Below are 17,741 nucleotides of genomic sequence, written 5' to 3'. Positions count from 1 at the left end.
GTTGGTTTTTCAAAGACATTGCACTCAGTGATTCATGGCGTGAGATTTATTTTTTATCATGTATAAAAGTTGGTGATATATAAAACTGCACTTTACAGTATATTCTCAAGACACAAAACCATTATTATATTCCAAGGAATTCCAAAATGTTAGAATGTAGAAATAGCACATAAATTTTCTGTTGACATTTCAGAGGGCTGACACTAAATGTCCAACATATGCTAATTGCCATAGCTGAAACCAGAGTTGCAGTCCACCCTATTCCTACATGTAAGCCAGGATCTAAAGGTCTTAAACCGTACAGTGTACAACCACACTGTATATCAACAAAGCAATGGCCATTATGTAAAAAATGCAGTCAAGATAAAGTGCTTTTTGTCAAGTGTAAATTTCAAGTTGACCATTATTTTAGATTCATAGTTCAGTAAAGTAAAATATAAAGAAATGAGTGTCATTACATTGGATTCCCATACACCAAAAAGTGAAATTCTTTATTATCATTGTGTTAAAAGTGATGCTGACTGTTGCTATTCTATAATTTCAACATTTCAAACTTCTCTTGATGAAAATTGAGGATTTTATAAGCACTTGAATCAAGTGGATTGAACGAAGAAAACAATATTACACGTAAGCACTTTTCAAAATACCAAAACAACAATTTTAAAAAGTGCTTTATGGCATGAAGAGTTTCCCATGAAGATGAAACAGTCCATTAATAACTCTGTTCCACCATTTTACTCTATTTTTTGGCCAAATGCACAATTTTATGTGTAAAATTACTGATTTCATCAGCCACACTTTTTCCTGTGTAAGTTTTTTTATAGAGGGGACCTTAGTTTTTTACTGCTTAACCTCAAACACCCTAGGACACCCCCAGTTGACAAGTATAATTGTCTGGAATGAGATGTAGAGTAAAATCTCCCTGGGGTTACAGTCTACACCAGTACATTTTCCTCTCCTAGTCAGCTAAATTTATTAGACTTCAGAGGGGTGTGCTCATGAACAAAGTTAACACCACGAATGTACTTTAGTTTATCAGGCCCTGGTGATTGGAATACATTTTCTTCTTGTCTGTCTGGTTCAACATAAACAGTTGATATAATGACATCTCTTTCAGCCCTTGGTTGTTTCACATGACGTTCTAATTTTTCACCATAATAGCCTAGACCTCTCTTACACTTTGGAAACTGTCCATCTGCAACTACAGGCTCTTTTATTCCCACCTGCGATGAGCCAAGGCTGTTCCCCTCTTTCCAACCATGTTTCTTCATGACCTGGCTTCCAAATCCTTTGGTATGTTTTTCAAATCCTCCAACTTTGTTCAGTACAATGTCTCTGCCTTTCCTCCATTGCTCCTCCATCCTCATTTGAAGGAGATCTTGAGAATCTTTGTCCCCACCATCTGCAAGAGATTAAAAGATTGTGAAATATGAGTTTATTGAGTTGGTGACTGTTGTTTCTAAAGTTTGCCTGGATGGATTATAGTGACAGGAAGTAAAAGTGTCCTAAGGCAAATACCAGATCTAAGAATTTCCAGGGCTATCATTAGGGGCCGTTACCCATAACACCTGTTACAGCTGACCCCAGTCAATGTTTCGGGTGATGGTTGGTGCAGAATAAATATTCACAGAGCAAAACAAATTGAAATTTATTTATAAACATTTACCTTCTAAAGAAAATTTAATTGTTGTCTGACTGTGTTCCTGATTCTAAGACGTGTTTTTGGTAAAAATCCACACACTTTCAGTGAAAACCTTTGGAGAATATCCCCGATTGATCATTGTTGGATTCTGACACCATTTTCAGCACCAAAATCCGCATCAAGGCACCATACTTGATATAAATAGGAATCTGCTGACCATTTTTCCTGGTTTGGTGATGCATGGCCATTTCCACATTTTTTCATAACTATTTGATTGAGAAAAATTTAATATAGAATGCACCTCAGAGTGCAGGAAAATGCATTTCTGAGGGTCTAATTTTAAGAATTTTCTGGGGAGCATGCCCTCAGACCCCCCTAGGAGTTCAGGCCCTTCCGGCCTTCCTTAACATGGCATTTGTAATTAGCCATGTATTTACATGTTATGGGTGAAATCTTGAGTATTAAACCTGCTTCAAAACTTAATGACAGCTCTGTTTTCTTCAACTAATATCAAAACAATTATTGGGCTAATTAGCTCACTGACTTCCTGTTAAGCTAATTTGACAAACCTGGATTTTCATAGATTTCCATATCAACATCCCAGTCATCGGCAGTCTCCTCATCAAAATCTGCCTCTTCTTGCTGTTTCCAGAAAGCTGCATCTGTGTAAAACACAAGACCACTTCCTCCTTTCTCCCATTTCAGTTCAATGTCCTCTTCAAATAGTCTCTCTTTGGTTCTCTCTTGACTTGTAACATCATTGTGCAATGACTCATGTCTGTCCCACTCCTCTTCCGTTTCATCGCCCCTATCAATATTGACGTTATTGTCATCACTCTCATCATCATTACAGACAGGTGTTTTCTCAATGGGATAACAACCCTCATCATCATCTTCAAAATCACGGTCTTTCAATTTGCAACCTTGACAAGAATGGAATGCCTCTATATCTACTGATGATGAAGAAGCCTTGCTACCATAATCTCTCTTCTTCACAATATCCGAAACACGTTCTTTGTTATCAGTTTCTTTAGTCGCTGAAGATCTAGAATTTTTCTTTTCTAAAGACTTGTAATCGAGTGGAACATTGCTATACTTCATTTTAGGTTTCCTCATGGAAAAATTCAAATCAAGTTTCTTGATGACATGGGGAGGCAACTTGCATGTTCGTATTAACTCCATAAATTTAGACAGTGGTGTTCCAACATTTCCATTCGGCATCATAGGAGGAGGCTGCAGCTCCAACAAATCCTTAAGGTCATGCTGAGAGAACTCCAACTCTGTCCTAGTAAAACAGTGAGTCCTTTTTTCCTTCCTTGTTCTATAGAGATGGCATTCAGCAGAGTCTGAAAAACAAACGATAATAATTATTGTTTTGAATATTGGAACAATGGCAGCATAAAAAAACAAGTACAGCAAAATTGTCCCTTAATTATGAGTGACGACAATGTGCGAGCCAGCGAGTCATGCAAGCCAATATGGTCAGTCAGCATGCGAGTCACACAGTTATTGAAAGCTAACCATTCTAAAATGGGAGCTTAGACTTAAAAACTGTTTATCAGCGCTATTTGAAATGGGTGCTTAGACTTACATGTACAGTAAATGCAAAAGGAACTGAAAGGAACAAACAAACACTAATGAATGCCAGTAATGTAAAAGCGTGCGTATATTGAGTTATGGATGCATACTGGAAGTTTGGAGAGCACAGAAGTGTAAGAGTTGCTCAAGGCGCAGCCGCAGTTTTTCTACGTAATAATAATAATGGCATTTATTTATACATGATAAGTTCATACAGCTTAATATTTACTGATGGGGTCATGAGCTTAAATATAATTAAAGAAACTATATTAACCCTTTTACACCCAAAGTGGCCAGACTTAGTATTTTACTCTGTTACTCGTCGATGGGGAATCCGCGGGAGTCAATAGGTTAAACTACAAAACAAGTTTAAAAGGTCTATATACAATTACAAATTATGAACCTGAGTGCAGGGTTGGACACTTCATTTTGAGAGCACTCGCCATTCGGGCGAGTGACCCTCAAAATGTACTCTACCGGATCAGTTTTCACTCGCTCAAGAGTTTATCCCCCCATCCCATCTCTCCAACCAATTTGGTCATCTTTCATTTTTACTATTTAATATCATTAAAAATTTACTTTAACACTGTAAGGCTATTAAAGTAAATAGGAAGTCTGTTTTAGTTTCAACACGCATTGATCAGAGTGCTGGGAAAGTACGGAAAAGCAATTCGCTTCCACCATCGTCAAGCACGTGAAGGACCGAAGATTACTTCAATGAAAAATTATATTAAAGACCTTAAATCGCAAGATAGATCCCTGCAGTTTGCGAGTAAACGTGTCTGTTCTTCTACCAGCGGTCTTAAGGCGCCATGTTTGCCTAGTCACAGATGGCTCGATAGTGACCAACAGTATCACTGACCAGGAAGCCATAATAATCTGTCTATTTACGAAGCCCAATGTTGCCTTTTAGCGCCATTTTATTAGACAGTTCGGAATATAAAACTTTGTAAAATAGAAATGGTAAGTTTATGTTTAGGAATTTTCTTGGCAAAATGGAATGCAAAAAGCAGTTTCGCAATTTAAATAATTTCTTAACGACGACAATCGTACTTGCCAAACGGGTGAGTGATCAATGATTTGCACTCGCCCGACACTTTAGAGACTCACCTGGGCGAGTGGGCGAGTGCTAATGTCCAACCCTGTGAGTGCATTAGGCTGGTCTATTTGATAATATTGCAATTTTCAAAGTTCAGAATTTTCCTGGGTCACTGATTCCCTTGTGTTATTACAGTCATGTACTTAATTAATGAGTAATGTATGCATTGAGACAGTGAGTTGGGGATGGTTATTTCCATTGGTGAGTGAACCACTGAAAATGTCATACAGATCTTCTGTGAAAGTTGTATCTGACTTTAGAGTTGAATGTGTGATGAAATAGTTTAATAATGATATTAATTATTCTGGGAAGAAACTCTGTTACTGTCAGCGGGTTATTAACAGACATGGCGTATACATGTCTAACAAAACCTTACAAATCGTTCCTTATTTTTTGGCGCTTTTCCTCGTTCTTGAATTTTCGTCGGGGAAACAACAATTACAAACCTTCTCCAGCTTTGATTCGTATCTTTGATATAACTGCTTTGGAAGGGTGGTATTTTCCTCTTCGATCGACCCAGTGTTTGCCATGATAACACCTCATTAACTCTTGAAGCTTCTCTTTAATGATAAGTATAACACAGCAAGTTGTAGACGATTTAAAAGTCTCTCCATTGCCACTGTTGCTAGCTTCTTCTCGCCTAACTTCAGGTTGATGGCGAAAATGAAAACATCGGAATCCACCAGTTTCGCTGTCGATAAAGTTTGAAAACATCACACGCAAATCTGCTGAATGAAATTCCTTTGGAATATTGCCAATAATTCCATAACATAATTCTTCTTCAGCACTGTGAGATCTGTTCTTGTTTAAGTCTCTAGCCATAGCTTGAAATTCGATTAATTATTGCGGAAAAGCACAAATAGTGGGTGCCGCCATTTTGTTTTACCTGAATTATGAGTGAATTATGGGAAATTGCTTGGTAACCTGTGCGTCCACCCTTGGTAACCTAGCCGGTCCCTAGTTACCGACTGTAAAAATACCTAATTTGCCGAAAAGCGCGAGAACATTTTTAGAAGGGTCTTCGATTCAAGATGCCTATCACTAAACAGCCAAAGAAAAGCGAGCCCTTGTGGAAAGAATGGGACTATAAAGCTCAGAAGAAGGGAGTCCATCACACAGTTTATTCAGTAAATGGCGATAGGTACACTGGCGAATGGGATGACAATAAAAAGAATGGTGAGTATAAAGAGGTTCGATCCAAAATAACCTTTCACGTAATATTAAAGTTTAGTGATGCCATGGTTACTCTTATACTATTGTCTCTGATCACTTCAGTCCAAGAACCTTTCAACCGATTTTTTGACCGAAGAGGGACACCACTTGTTTTGTTTGAACAACTTGTTTTGGGCCTGCATGCATGTCAGGAAATTGAACAATAGGGCCGTTTATACGAGAGAAAATAAGCCGCGAACACCCCGTATAAATGGTACAAAATCCACGTTCACGGCTTTCTCAAGCCGCGGCTTATCCTGGCCAGGGAGTTTATATTCGTATAAATAGTTCCTTTCGCTTACGTAAGCCGCGGCCAGAGTTAGCCGCGGCTTCTTTTCTCTCGTATAAACGGCCCTATTGAACATCAAGCTATTAGAGACCTTTGATTTCACAATCGACAAACCTATAGCTAAGGCATCTCCCCAATGGTTTATTTTGTCCGGAAGTCATTAAGACGATGATTAATGTACAGAGACAAATTTTATAAATAGACTAAAAAATTATTAATAAACTTAATTGTCGTCTTGACAAATGAACTTTCCAAGGGAAGGGTACCATGATGTGGAAGAAGTCTGGAGCCATTTATGATGGCGACTGGAAGGATGATCGTCGATGTGGCTTTGGTACATACAGTGTTTCAGAGGGAGCAGGATACAGAAAAGTGTACTCTGGAGGATGGAAAAATGACAAAAGACATGTAAGCGTTAGTTGTAGTGAGCAATGTATCTTCAGTTGTCATTAGACCATTTTTGCATGCAACAACTTGAGAAAAAAATTTCTTTTACTAATTAATGAACCTCCTTCACGTTAAAAAGAACATAAAACTCTTTCAGTCCTAAACCGGCTCCCAGTGATGAAGAACATTGTCTGCAATCAGACAAAGTAACATCTGTAAGTGTGACTCTTTGGACATGACAGGGTTAAAACTCAACCAACCTTAACATAATTATTCAAGTGTCTGTTAATATCATAAACTGTGAGTCTAATTTGATTTGGTAACAAATTAGGGACTGTTCATTTATTATTGATTGAAGGGGGAGGGGGGGGTGCTGGGTGGCTCAGGAAAGTTAGATGGTCCACTAGAATATTGAAGCAGAGAAAAGGGACTGCTAAAAACGATTTGTATGATGAAGTGGGGGCAGTGAAACTTTAAAGTTGAGCATTTTTTTAAATGAACACTTATTCCATTTTTAATTATAATAAACTATTGAATCAAATGGAGATTATTATTCTGAAGTTAAAGAATAGGCCTTATTCACGACTAAGCCGCCATGTTGATTTTCATATTGTCAATCATGCAAATTAGCCATGTGTTATGCTGGGGCGCAAACATTGAAAAAAAGCAAATTGCGGAAAATTGGCTCAACAAAATATTGAAATAACATTGCAAAAAGTCCATTTTAGTATTTAGAATTAAGTACCTTTTATAAAGTTTTTATATCTTTTGATTGCCTTTGACATTTTGACTTTCTACTTCGTTATCTGCTCATTTTTCACTACAAAATCGTCAAAGTAACTTGTGTAATGATTGTATTTTACTGCTTAGGTGATAAACATTCAATGAATGTGAAATAAATCATCTGTGTGGCTAAGGTGTTCGTTATAACCTCTCGAACTTGTGTTGTTTGCCCCCTAAGAAGTGTGTAGCTAATTTGCATGATTTACATTGAACAGCACTGCAAGGATTGTTGTATTCAAGTATCCAGAGATTTTCAAAGACTATGTAACATTTCTATGGAAATTTCTTTGAAACTTACAGTTATATGCTGGAAGCATACCAACTTCAGTCCCCTGATTATGGCCTTTTTTTCCTAGGGTTATGGAACAAACTTTTACTCATACAATGAATATTATGAAGGAGAATGGTATGCAGATAAGCGAAGTGGCTGGGGAAGAATGTATTTTGCTGATGGTTCAGTTTATGAGGGAGAATGGTACAATAACTTGAGAAATGGCGAAGGAATGCTGAGGCTAGGTAACTTTCATTTCTGTGGTATACCTTACATGATATGTTCCTATGTCAGAGCTTGTAGAACCGAGCTGATAAAAAATATTTCCAAGAATTGGTTTGGAACTATCTCTCTTATTCTGGCAAATCCAAATGAACTTTTAGGATTATGAAAGAAGAAAACACTTTATTTACACGAGGGTAGCACTTAATAGAATTACAACAAAATAAACTTGTGGCATATTAATTCAGACCAGACTACAACACCAGGAACTCTGTACACTGGTCTCTCCAAATAGTGTGTGAGATCTTCAACATCCCACAGAGTTTATGAACAAGGGTTTGGAGACAGGACCAAAAATATTATTATTTTAAAGTCCTTATCTGAGAAGACTTGAGAGTCTAACCATTTTGCACGTGTAACTACAAACTTAAGGCAGCACTTTTTTCTCGGTTGTTTTAATAAAAGACCCTTAGTGTTTGTCCGGTCGGAGTTGACCTCTCGACCTCCCTCATGGCAGTCTGATGTTTATCCAACTAAGAACATTAAAATTAAATTTTTAAGTCTTTCATCATTCAAACAGTTTTCTCAAAAATAAGTCCATTTGAAAATTAGCATTTGTTTCAACCTGCAAAAAGTACAGTGTATTAATTTTTTTCCATTTCCAAGTTTGATCTGTTTGCACCTCACAACATTCAATTTGATGGTAACCAATTAACTTACAAGCTGTTTTGTGTTGATGAATACTACTTAGCTGTATTAATTACTTTACATGAAAAAGGTCAAGAGGTTACAAACTTTGCTCCTGTATATACATACTTTTTCACTGAATAGCAAATGAAAATCGTTATGAGGGCAATTGGAAAGATGACAAAAAACATGGCAAAGGAAAGTTCTTTTATCTCGACCGTGGGCAAATGTACACTGGTGTGTGGTGTGATGACATTCCAAAATGTGGAACTGTGGAGGATTTTGGTCGCCATGAAGCTCCTAAGCCTACAACATACCCTTTACCAGAGGTTAGCAACTTTACTGTAAGAAATTTGTAATTTCATGCTGAAGTACAGCAATCTTAATTAGTGACATATGGTACTTTCCATCTCTATAGTAATATCTCAGGGACATGAAGCAAGCCAAAATTAATATTATTGCGCTGTGGGTGGTCAGTCATGGCCACGTTTTCTGGAATGGGCAGAACATGATCGGCTCAACATTATCTGTTAGGGTTAGGGTTTTGTATTTCCCACATGTTCCAGCATGTTGTTTCTGCTGTGTGGCCTTATATTCCATAAGCCATTTTGAGACAGCAGCTAAGCTGGCCCTTTTTGCTGGAGAGAAGAGAACAGACCACAACTCCACTTGTTGCAAAATTATGTTGTGTGTACTACATGACTGTACATCTCTCATATCCCCAAGAGTTTTTGTCTTAAAGTGGTACCATGATCAAACATGATTAACACCTGCCTCGCAAAATTTTGAGCTTTGATTTTTATACTTTGAGTTTTGGATTACACGGTCCGCTATCACTCATGTTCAAAACTGACCAACTGGACCTCAGAGAGTTGGATCTAGATAAAAGTGACGTCATTCACTCAATACCTTAATTAATTAAAATTCAGCATGTAAACGCAGCTTATTATGTATGCAAAACACAAGTTTAAAAACTCTCGTGCTGCATATTAATTCAGTCGAGTACAAATGCATTGCATTCTTAAACTAGTGAGTCTTTGATGTCATTTTCTCCTCAATCCAGCTCTCTAAATATTTTAAAGTTATGAATGGCGGACCATTAAATGGTAAACTTCCAGTTAAAATAAACAAGTGTCTATTTGGAATAAGGCTTAAAACTTGGTTACTTAGTGTTTAGTTATCCAAGGATTGTTTGATCATAGTACAACCTTAAGGTAGCTCAAACCAGTTTCAATGCTTCCAATTGACGCTCTTATTAGAAGGACCACCACCACTACATTGTATCATGTATTAGTGGTACCAAATGAAACATAAATTATTGCTGAACAAGATACAGTCATTATTGTGATGTAATATGTCACCGTGGCAATGGACAAGCCCTGTAAAACACCCTTTATTTTGTATTTTGTTGCTTATATCTCAAAAACGAATCTGGTGACCCCCATTTTTTATTTCTGAAAAGTAATCAGAAGGGCAAGATGAAACTTTCTGCAAAACTTTTAAAAAAGTTCTGTCTAGAAGATTTAGAGCCACCTTAATTCTGTAATTTTTAAGGTGGCTCTGAATCAACTACACAGAATTTTTTAAAACTTGCCTAAAGTTTCACCATGGCCTTCTAATCACGTTTAAGCAATTAGAAAGGGGAGTCGCTGAGTTAGTTTTTGAGATATGCGAAACGAAATCCAAATATACAGTAGGATGTTTTTGCTGGTTTTCCCATTGTCAAGGTAACTTATTACATCACAATAATGATCACATCTTGTTTGGAAATAATCGGTGTTTCATATGGTACCATAACATTGCTGTTACGGGATACAGTGTTGTAGCGTCACTCGATAAAAAGAGATTGTCTTTAAGTGTTGAAACCCTTTCGAGCCACCTTAAGTTAAAAAACATGTTGTGAGACAGGCCTACAGATTGTAGATATACAGATGAAATTACAACGGCTAAACTTCTCCCTCAAAGAGTGCTGGTTTGGCCAAAATTCAAACCCACTGCTGTTCTCACTGCTCAACCAAGTGAGACAAGTTGGCGGTATCAAAGGATAATGTTCTTGTGACATGCACATACTGTAGATTTCTGGTAATTAACAATTATTGGATGAGGTTGAGCATGTTAGCGATAAATTATCAAGGCCAAAGTTGGCCTTGATAATTATCGCTAATATGCGAAACTGAATTCAATAATTGTTTTATTATGCATATTCCTGAGCTGAGCTCCGCCATGACAAAACTGATCGAACTGCTGGTTAGTGTGTCAGGTGACGTCACTTCTGCATGCATAAAACTATTGTCTGTAGGTATGACGTCAATTCTACATATATAAAATCTATTGTTTGTAGGTATGACGTAAGAGAAACAGAGCAAGCAAGAATTAGCTGCGTGCTTATAGCCAATCAAAATCGAGCTGGTGACACCAATGTATCATAATGTTGAATAACAGTTACTGGACCGGCAGTACTATTGTTGTAGGGTGTCAACTTTATTGCCAGTAGAAATGAATGCCTTACTAACCACACTTTCTTAGCCATGGTTCTGTTTTTATCAGTTGTTTGCCCTGCAGATTGCAGGTTGCAGGTTAGGGTAGCTGAAACAACCCAGAACTTTACTAAAAAATGCTAACATTAGACCTTAAAAATTAATGTTTAACCCTTTGACGCCCAACCCATCCTAAACCGGCCAGACTCATTACTCTGTCTAATGCCAGACATTTTACTTGTCAATGGGTTAAGCCTAAAGTTAGCATTTTTGTAAAGGTTTCAGTTGTATCAATTTTGGTAAAACAATGACCTGCAACCTGCACTTTCCACCCTCCGGCCCTTAACTCACACTTGTCAAATTTCATCTTTATGTAGTGCAAACTTCAAGATACTAAAGAAGTGATCAAAGAGGCTGAAGACACATTTCTGGATGAGCAACACTAAAAATTAATAAAAATAATTATTGTCCTTTTCATTTTTATGTCATTGTCTAGATATATATTATGTTATGAAAATCAACAATGTACATATGTGGCATACACATCATCATTTTATAGCAAACAATATTGATAGATTTTAAAAGGAACAGTATAAAATGACACATACGGCAAACTGTAAATTGGACACACCGGTACATGCAGTGAAGACTCACTTACTGTAGCAATAAATATCTTCTTGAACCTCTTTAACATAGTTGTCACCTTGAAGTCCCAGAAACACAGACATGGAAAGGAACCAATACATGCATAAACAGACTTGGCAATGAAAGTGCCAAACATAAGATTTTCCGCTAAATGTTTTAGGAGTCACCAAGCCCAAATAACATGACATCAACTTACATATTAAATATCTGCAACCTTTTGCAGTTGTAAATAATGTAACAGAAATTGATAAGTTAACTTGTGAACAGAAACCTTTACCTCTCTTGAACTTCGTGCACACTTGTGTATGCATAAGTTAATGGCAACCAATTTTAAAAAAATCAAAATCAATAAATCATTTCTCATCATATTTGTGTAATAATTACAATAATTATCTTATGATGTAACTCTTCTTTTCCTTTGAGATAATTATAATACTTTACATACTATACAAAAATACTCAAGCCACTGACACCTGAGGTGCCCCAGGACATCCCCAGTTGGGAGTTAAGGCGCTGTTACACTGACCTCTACACTGTGAAATGCTTCATGTAACTTGTTTCGCAATGTTTTGGCAACATTGTGGAGAAACAAGTTGCACGAAACATTTCACAGTGTAACATACCCTGCAACAGCCAAAATCGTTGCGACACAAGTTGCACAAAAAGTAGAACTTAAAATTATACTTTACAACAGCTCTTGCAACTTGTCTTGCAACGATTTTGGTCGCTGCAGGGTATGTTACACTGAAATGCTAAATGTGTAACTTGTTTTGCCACAATGTCGTCAAGACATTGCGAGACAAGGTTAGTTGCATGAAACATTTCACCGTGTAACAGCACCTTTAGACGGAGTAAAATCTTAAAAAGTGTCTTTCCCAGAATGTCAATGGGTTAATTTTGTCTCATCTGCAATCATTTTTGGGATACCACGAAGTTATTCACAAGAAAATGCTGCAGGCAAGGAAATTATGCTAATAGTGAAAGTAGTCACAATTCTATCAAAGTTTTCCATTATACGCGAGCATTGACTCCTAGGAGTCAGAATAATCAAGGCTGTTGCCTAACAGGAGCCCGGTAGCCTGGGGCTCCTAAAGAATAGCTCTGGGCGCCTTAATTTTTCACAGCAACACCTTTCACTTCATATGTTGGGCTCCTAAGTTCTCAGCTTTTAGCTCTGAGAGCCCCTTTAAAATTTCCTTAGGCAGCAGCCTTGATAATAGATTAATAATTTTTACTCTGTCCATAAATGCCAGAAGATTTGACGCTGTCTGACGGGCAGTTCAGGAGTCAATGGGTTAATAATACCGGTAATCAATATTGATTATTGCATTATGATAATGCAATGCAATGAATTATTGATTGCATCTGATTAATTGCTCATTTTTGTGAAAAAACTAGAAAATATTTCACTTATAACATGTCATTTTCTTTGTACACCCATTCACACAAAGGGTTGTTTGTACATAAAAAATATACACTGGATATTCTGTAGTGCATTTAACCAGAGTTACTAACTCTGGTTTAACCAATTGCATGCATGTGACTACAATCTTGGACAAATTAAATGGAACATTGAGACCACCCCTCTCCCCAAAATCAGTGATGGGAAAATGGCATGTTTTGGCCTTCATGCACCTTCATCCTTGATTTGGGGGAGAGGGGGCATTTCTGTTCCATTTTATCCTGTCCAAGATTGAATCTTGGACAAATTAAATGGAACATTGAGACCACCCCTCCCCCAAAATCAGTGATGGGAAAATGGCGCGTTTTGACCTTCACACACCTTCATCCTTGATTTGGGGGAGAGGGGGCATTTCTGTTCCATTTTATTCTGTCCAAGATTGCAGTATTGTTATTGAAGGGCTGTATGTCTTAACGTCTTTATGTCTTATCAGCAAGTTTTAAATCTGAGAAATGGCAGACTGATACAGGGGTGTAGCCAGGATGTTTCAAAGGGGGGGTCAAACAGAGGGTACTTACCAGATTGACGCATTTTTGCCACCTAAATATTGTAGGTTGTTTGCTTAAAAAAAGGCTTACAAAGGTGGGGGGGGGGGGGGGGGGGAAAAAATCTGCACCTAAAAGTATTCAGCATTCACCAGTAAAATGTTGAACAGACTCAAGGTTAAATTTAATGAAAGCTAACTTGGATGATTTTTAAAAAATGCTATTATAGCAGCACTGTAATTAAGTGATAATTAGTGCCCTTCCCCCTTGTATTTTACAACCTTTGATTTGGTTGTGGGCTCGGAGAAGGAGTACTTGGCAAGGTTCCTCCATCAGGGTGAAGGTGGATTGCAATTTGTTGGAGTTCCTCCACACCCTGAAAAGATCGTTCATACTTGTGTTGAACCAGTGTCCGATAGAAGTGAACAGCAAACCACACAAAGACAATGCACACTGGAAGTAGCACAACAGATGTGGCGACTGCTGCTGGTTTGCTGTACAAGTAGAACTTCACCCAAGAAAGAATTGCAATTTCTGCTAAAAAGAGGAGTGTCCCAAGACCTGTGGAGAATATCCATGCAGTTTTCAATGTGTGTGTGAAGCTTCTCATGTGGTGAGTCTTTTACCATATTTTCAGTCCCATATTGGTGGATATTTGCAATGCCATCAATGTTCGGCAATATACAAACTGATATCATAAGTGCAAAAACGTGCACTGAAATGAGAACTGTAGTCATCACACTAAATGCTATCAATAGTCCATCTGGGATGCCATCTTCCACTTGAAGTTCCACCATGGCCACCTGAAATTTAACAGACCTCTAAATTTCACTTTACCTCAGCCACATTTACAGATACAGGGTATGAAACCAATAATGGAGGTTAAAGAGGAAGGAAGGCCTAAAACACAGGTCAAGACTACTGACAGAAGTCCCTGCTCCACTGATGAACAACTAAGCCAAGAGCTTTCCCTAAACCTTAATTTGCAGGGGCCACCGAGTGCATTCGAAAGTGATGGGGGGAGGGAAGCTAGGTTTTGGTATAGATCACAGAAATGTGAGGGAATGGGGCAGAGGTTTTAGGCGAAAACAACACCACAGAGAAAAAAAATGTGTCTGTGATTAGGGCGAGGAGACACTTATCTGTAGCACGGTGACCATGTTCACTGACCTGTGATCAGTGGCCTGTGCCTCAAAATTAGACCCGCTGTAAAGAGGACGTTTCTGTCACAGGAGTTTCAGTCTTGCTAGAATCGTTATTTTTCATGACCTGATCACTTTACCTTGTACGCCATTTATAGGAAATAGAATCATTCATTCTGGTAAAACTCACTTCAACACATCTGTGAAGAGGTTTTCTTGAAACGCTTTAATTAATTAAATTGACGATGAAACAAAATGTGACTCTCTTTCAAAAGTAAATAAAAACCCGCAAGCTAGTACGTACAGGTTTTTATTTTGACCGGCTTCTGTGGACACACTAAAAATCTTACAACACAGGTAGGAAACTAGACCCACAATTGGAAAAACCTTACTATTAAATTAATAACAAAGAGGATTGACAAATAATGTTTACAACATCTTACAACAGCTTACCATCGCAAATCCTGACATCAAAGCAGATGTTCGACTTGACGCTTTCAGTTTCCTCGCGTTAGAAACAGTCGTTTTACGGTCAGCTTTTGCGCTGATTCTTCATCAGCGTTCTTCATGTTGTTTTACGCTATTTAGTGGCAGGCGAAATCTAGTTTGTTAAAAGAACTTGTTGAGGATTTCACTTTTTTTGCTAGCTGAAAGCCACAATGTTGTCGCCATTTTTTCTTCGTTGCGTGGTGCGAATTCTAGCTTTTGCGTGACAGGTGCCGTTACATCTTAGGCGTCCCACGTTGGTGAAACCACTGGCACACAACCCTAACAAGGGCCGATTACATGAGCCTGTCAGCCGGGCTGGTCAAGTAGATGAAGTGAGCCAGCCCGGCTTGGGCTAAATAGAATAACAACAAGAAGTGGAGACACGTTTGTCTCGCTAAATTAATTGTTATTAAAATTCAATTTAAAGAAGCCTTAAGCAGTTGTCTTATACATCCTTTTTTTAAACATAAAAACGACTATTCCGTAAGCCATTTTTCTCTAAAGTGTTCTGAAGTGTTTAGAAATCGCTGGCCCGGCTATCTGGGCTGTCCCGGTGAACGAGATTACATGGAATCTGATCTCAGCCCGGTTAGCCGCGATCCTTGATGCCGGTGTTTTTCTCAGACGTGCCGGAGTTTCGGCTATACGACCCCAAGCTAACAAATTATAAATGTTTGTATGGGAATTTGCAAACGTGTTTAGGAACACGAAATAAAGAACATGAATCGAACAAAAATACCTTACTTTGTCTTCTCGATACCTTATCAGTGTTTTTGTGGCGTACTTTGGCCATTTCAGCGCTATTCCAGTGGGTTGTAGGTTCGCTGTTTCTCTCTACATATTTATCTGTTAGAAACTCCGATGAAGCATTCGGAAACACAAGCTGCTGTAAATTCTTGCAAAAAGCTCAAATCGACCTGAAATTCCACTGAGACCAAGGATGATAGTGGGTTGATTGGTGGCGAGAAGTAAAACAGCTTTGTGGTACTGCTAAGGCAACACCATTTGTTGATAGCCATTTGTTGATAGCCAAATTGTTCAGCCTTGGGTTAAGCCAACTACCGTCAATTGGATCATTGATTTCCTAAGGGATAGGCAACAAAGGGTCAAACTTAACAACAACTGCTATTCCAGCTGGCTAAATGTTCCTCCCGGAGTCCTCAAGGCACGCGTTTAGGCCCTTGGCTGTTTTTGGTAATGATTAACGACCTAAAGTTACCGGGGAGTCGTTCTCCGTGTGGAAGTTTGCAGACGACACGACTGTTTCGGAGGTGGTGCCAAGTTCTGGGAAAGTTCTTTACAGGAAGCTGTCAATCACATTTCCAGCTGGTCTCACAGTTGTCTCTTCCAATTAAACCCGACCAAGTGCAAAGAGTTAGTTGTTTGTTTTAAGAAAACGCCACCATCCTATGGCCCGATTAAGATATACGGCGTGCAGTTTGAGAGGGTATCTTCTGTTAAAGTCCTAGGGGTTACGATCAGTAATGACTTGAAATAGAACGATCACGTGGATACTATCACCTCAAAAGCCGCACGTCGATTGTATCTTTTGAGTCAGCTAAAGAGAGCCGGCATAAGTCCCGATGACCTGTTAGCTTTTTATTATAGTGTCATTAGATCAGTCCTAGAATTCTCAGGTCAGCTATTCCATCGTAGTCTCCCGAGATATTTGTCTGATGACATCGAACGTATTCAGAGGCGCGCCATGCGAATAATCTTTCCTAGTTTATCGTACTGTGAGGCGATGGATAAGGCCGGAATTCCAACACTTTCAGAGAGACGTGAGTCATTATCTATTAAATTATTTGAAGATATTGTAGGTAATGAACACCACAAACTGGCTAACCTGCTACCTCCTATGGCCAGTTCCCACGCTCGGCGTTTGAGAAATAAGAGACGTTTTAATATTCCAGTTTGTCGCACCGATCGCTTTATGAACTGTTTTATTATTAGCCACGCGATGTAAATAATCTTTAAATACAATGGTAAATAGCCATTTTTATTGTAATTTTTATATTGTACGTAATTCAGTCCTACGACTGTAATGTATGATGTTTTTCAATAAACGAGTTTACTACTACTTACTACTTACTGCTACATATTTCAATCCTTATATCAGACAAACTTTCACGGAAAGGAATTGAAAATCGCCGAAGTGGGCGGATTTGCCCTTAGCAATATGCTTGGTTCGGACGTATAGTTACTAAAACAAGCAATGACCTACAATGACCGTCTACAATGACCTACAATGAGCTACAATGACCTGCAATGGCCTACTACAATGACCTACAATGGCTTACAATGGCTTACAGTGATCTACAGTGACCTACAATGAGCTACAATGACCTACAGTTGTCTACAATGACCTACAAAGGGCTCTAATGATCTACAATGACCTACAATGTGGTACATTATAAGCTAAATTAGCTAATGGCTGTAATGAGCTAAAATAAAAGACAATTTTCCAGCTCTGATGGCACGATAGCATGTTTGCAGTACAAAGATGAAAAACATTCCACTCTGCACTTTGAACCATGGAAAACCGTGTTGAGTAAAGACATCCCTTCACACTTCAGGACTTCGACGGGGTTTGAACCCGTGACCTCAGCGATAACCGGTTGCGACTCTCTAACCAACGGAGCTAAGAAGCCACTGACGTTGGTAGCTGGTCATTTGTGGTCTCGAATGTTCCCGTGAGGAATGAACTCCACACGACATCGAAAATTATACAACTCCGCAAAATAAGATCATATATGAACTGCGGATATGAAATAGATCATATATGAACTGCGGATATGAAATCAGAGAAGCTATGATCGTCGGCAGTTATGAACGCAATTTTTGCAGTTATGTAAAGAAGCCTGAAAAATT

The 17,741-nt window shown here is 38.4% G+C and overlaps 2 protein-coding genes and 1 pseudogene across 2 annotated transcripts; 1 reads left to right on the top strand and 2 right to left on the bottom strand.

The window, feature by feature from the left end:
• Nucleotides 1-34: 34 nt before the first annotated feature.
• On the bottom strand, nucleotides 35-5,255 carry LOC138045803 (G patch domain-containing protein 3-like). The gene is made up of 3 exons (XM_068892430.1): nucleotides 4,766-5,255; nucleotides 2,212-2,988; nucleotides 35-1,402 (listed from the first exon to the last, which is right to left on the bottom strand). Exons 1-3 carry the CDS (start codon nucleotides 5,139-5,141, stop codon nucleotides 963-965), a joined length of 1,593 nt encoding a protein of 530 aa, XP_068748531.1. The 5' UTR covers nucleotides 5,142-5,255; the 3' UTR covers nucleotides 35-962.
• Nucleotides 5,256-5,258: 3 nt separating this feature from the next.
• Nucleotides 5,259-11,697, top strand: LOC138045805 (MORN repeat-containing protein 3-like). The gene is made up of 5 exons (XM_068892433.1): nucleotides 5,259-5,495; nucleotides 6,077-6,228; nucleotides 7,347-7,506; nucleotides 8,315-8,499; nucleotides 11,025-11,697. The coding sequence occupies exons 1-5, from the start codon at nucleotides 5,351-5,353 to the stop codon at nucleotides 11,091-11,093; spliced, it is 711 nt and encodes a 236-aa protein (XP_068748534.1). The 5' UTR covers nucleotides 5,259-5,350; the 3' UTR covers nucleotides 11,094-11,697.
• Nucleotides 11,698-13,411: 1,714 nt separating this feature from the next.
• On the bottom strand, nucleotides 13,412-15,068 carry LOC138045808 (calcium release-activated calcium channel protein 1-like; annotated as a pseudogene).
• Between the last annotated feature and the right edge of the window lie 2,673 nt (nucleotides 15,069-17,741).

The sequence above is a fragment of the Montipora capricornis genome, chromosome 4 (assembly GCF_036669925.1).
Source record: "Montipora capricornis isolate CH-2021 chromosome 4, ASM3666992v2, whole genome shotgun sequence".
NCBI lineage: Eukaryota > Metazoa > Cnidaria > Anthozoa > Scleractinia > Acroporidae > Montipora > Montipora capricornis.
This window is presented reverse-complemented; position numbering and strand designations above follow the sequence as displayed.

Coding starts and splice junctions, on each gene's coding strand:
- LOC138045803 (XM_068892430.1), bottom strand. CDS start 5,141: ATGGCTAGAGACTTAAACAAGAACAGATCTCACAGTGCTGAAGAAGAA. Junction 2,989..4,765: donor ACGAATCAAAGCTGGAGAAG/GTTTGTAATTGT, acceptor TTTGTTTTTCAG/ACTCTGCTGAATGCCATCTC. Junction 1,403..2,211: donor GGAAATCTATGAAAATCCAG/GTTTGTCAAATT, acceptor AATCTCTTGCAG/ATGGTGGGGACAAAGATTCT.
- LOC138045805 (XM_068892433.1), top strand. CDS start 5,351: ATGCCTATCACTAAACAGCCAAAGAAAAGCGAGCCCTTGTGGAAAGAA. Junction 6,229..7,346: donor GGAAAAATGACAAAAGACAT/GTAAGCGTTAGT, acceptor TTTTTTTCCTAG/GGTTATGGAACAAACTTTTA. Junction 8,500..11,024: donor CAACATACCCTTTACCAGAG/GTTAGCAACTTT, acceptor ATCTTTATGTAG/TGCAAACTTCAAGATACTAA.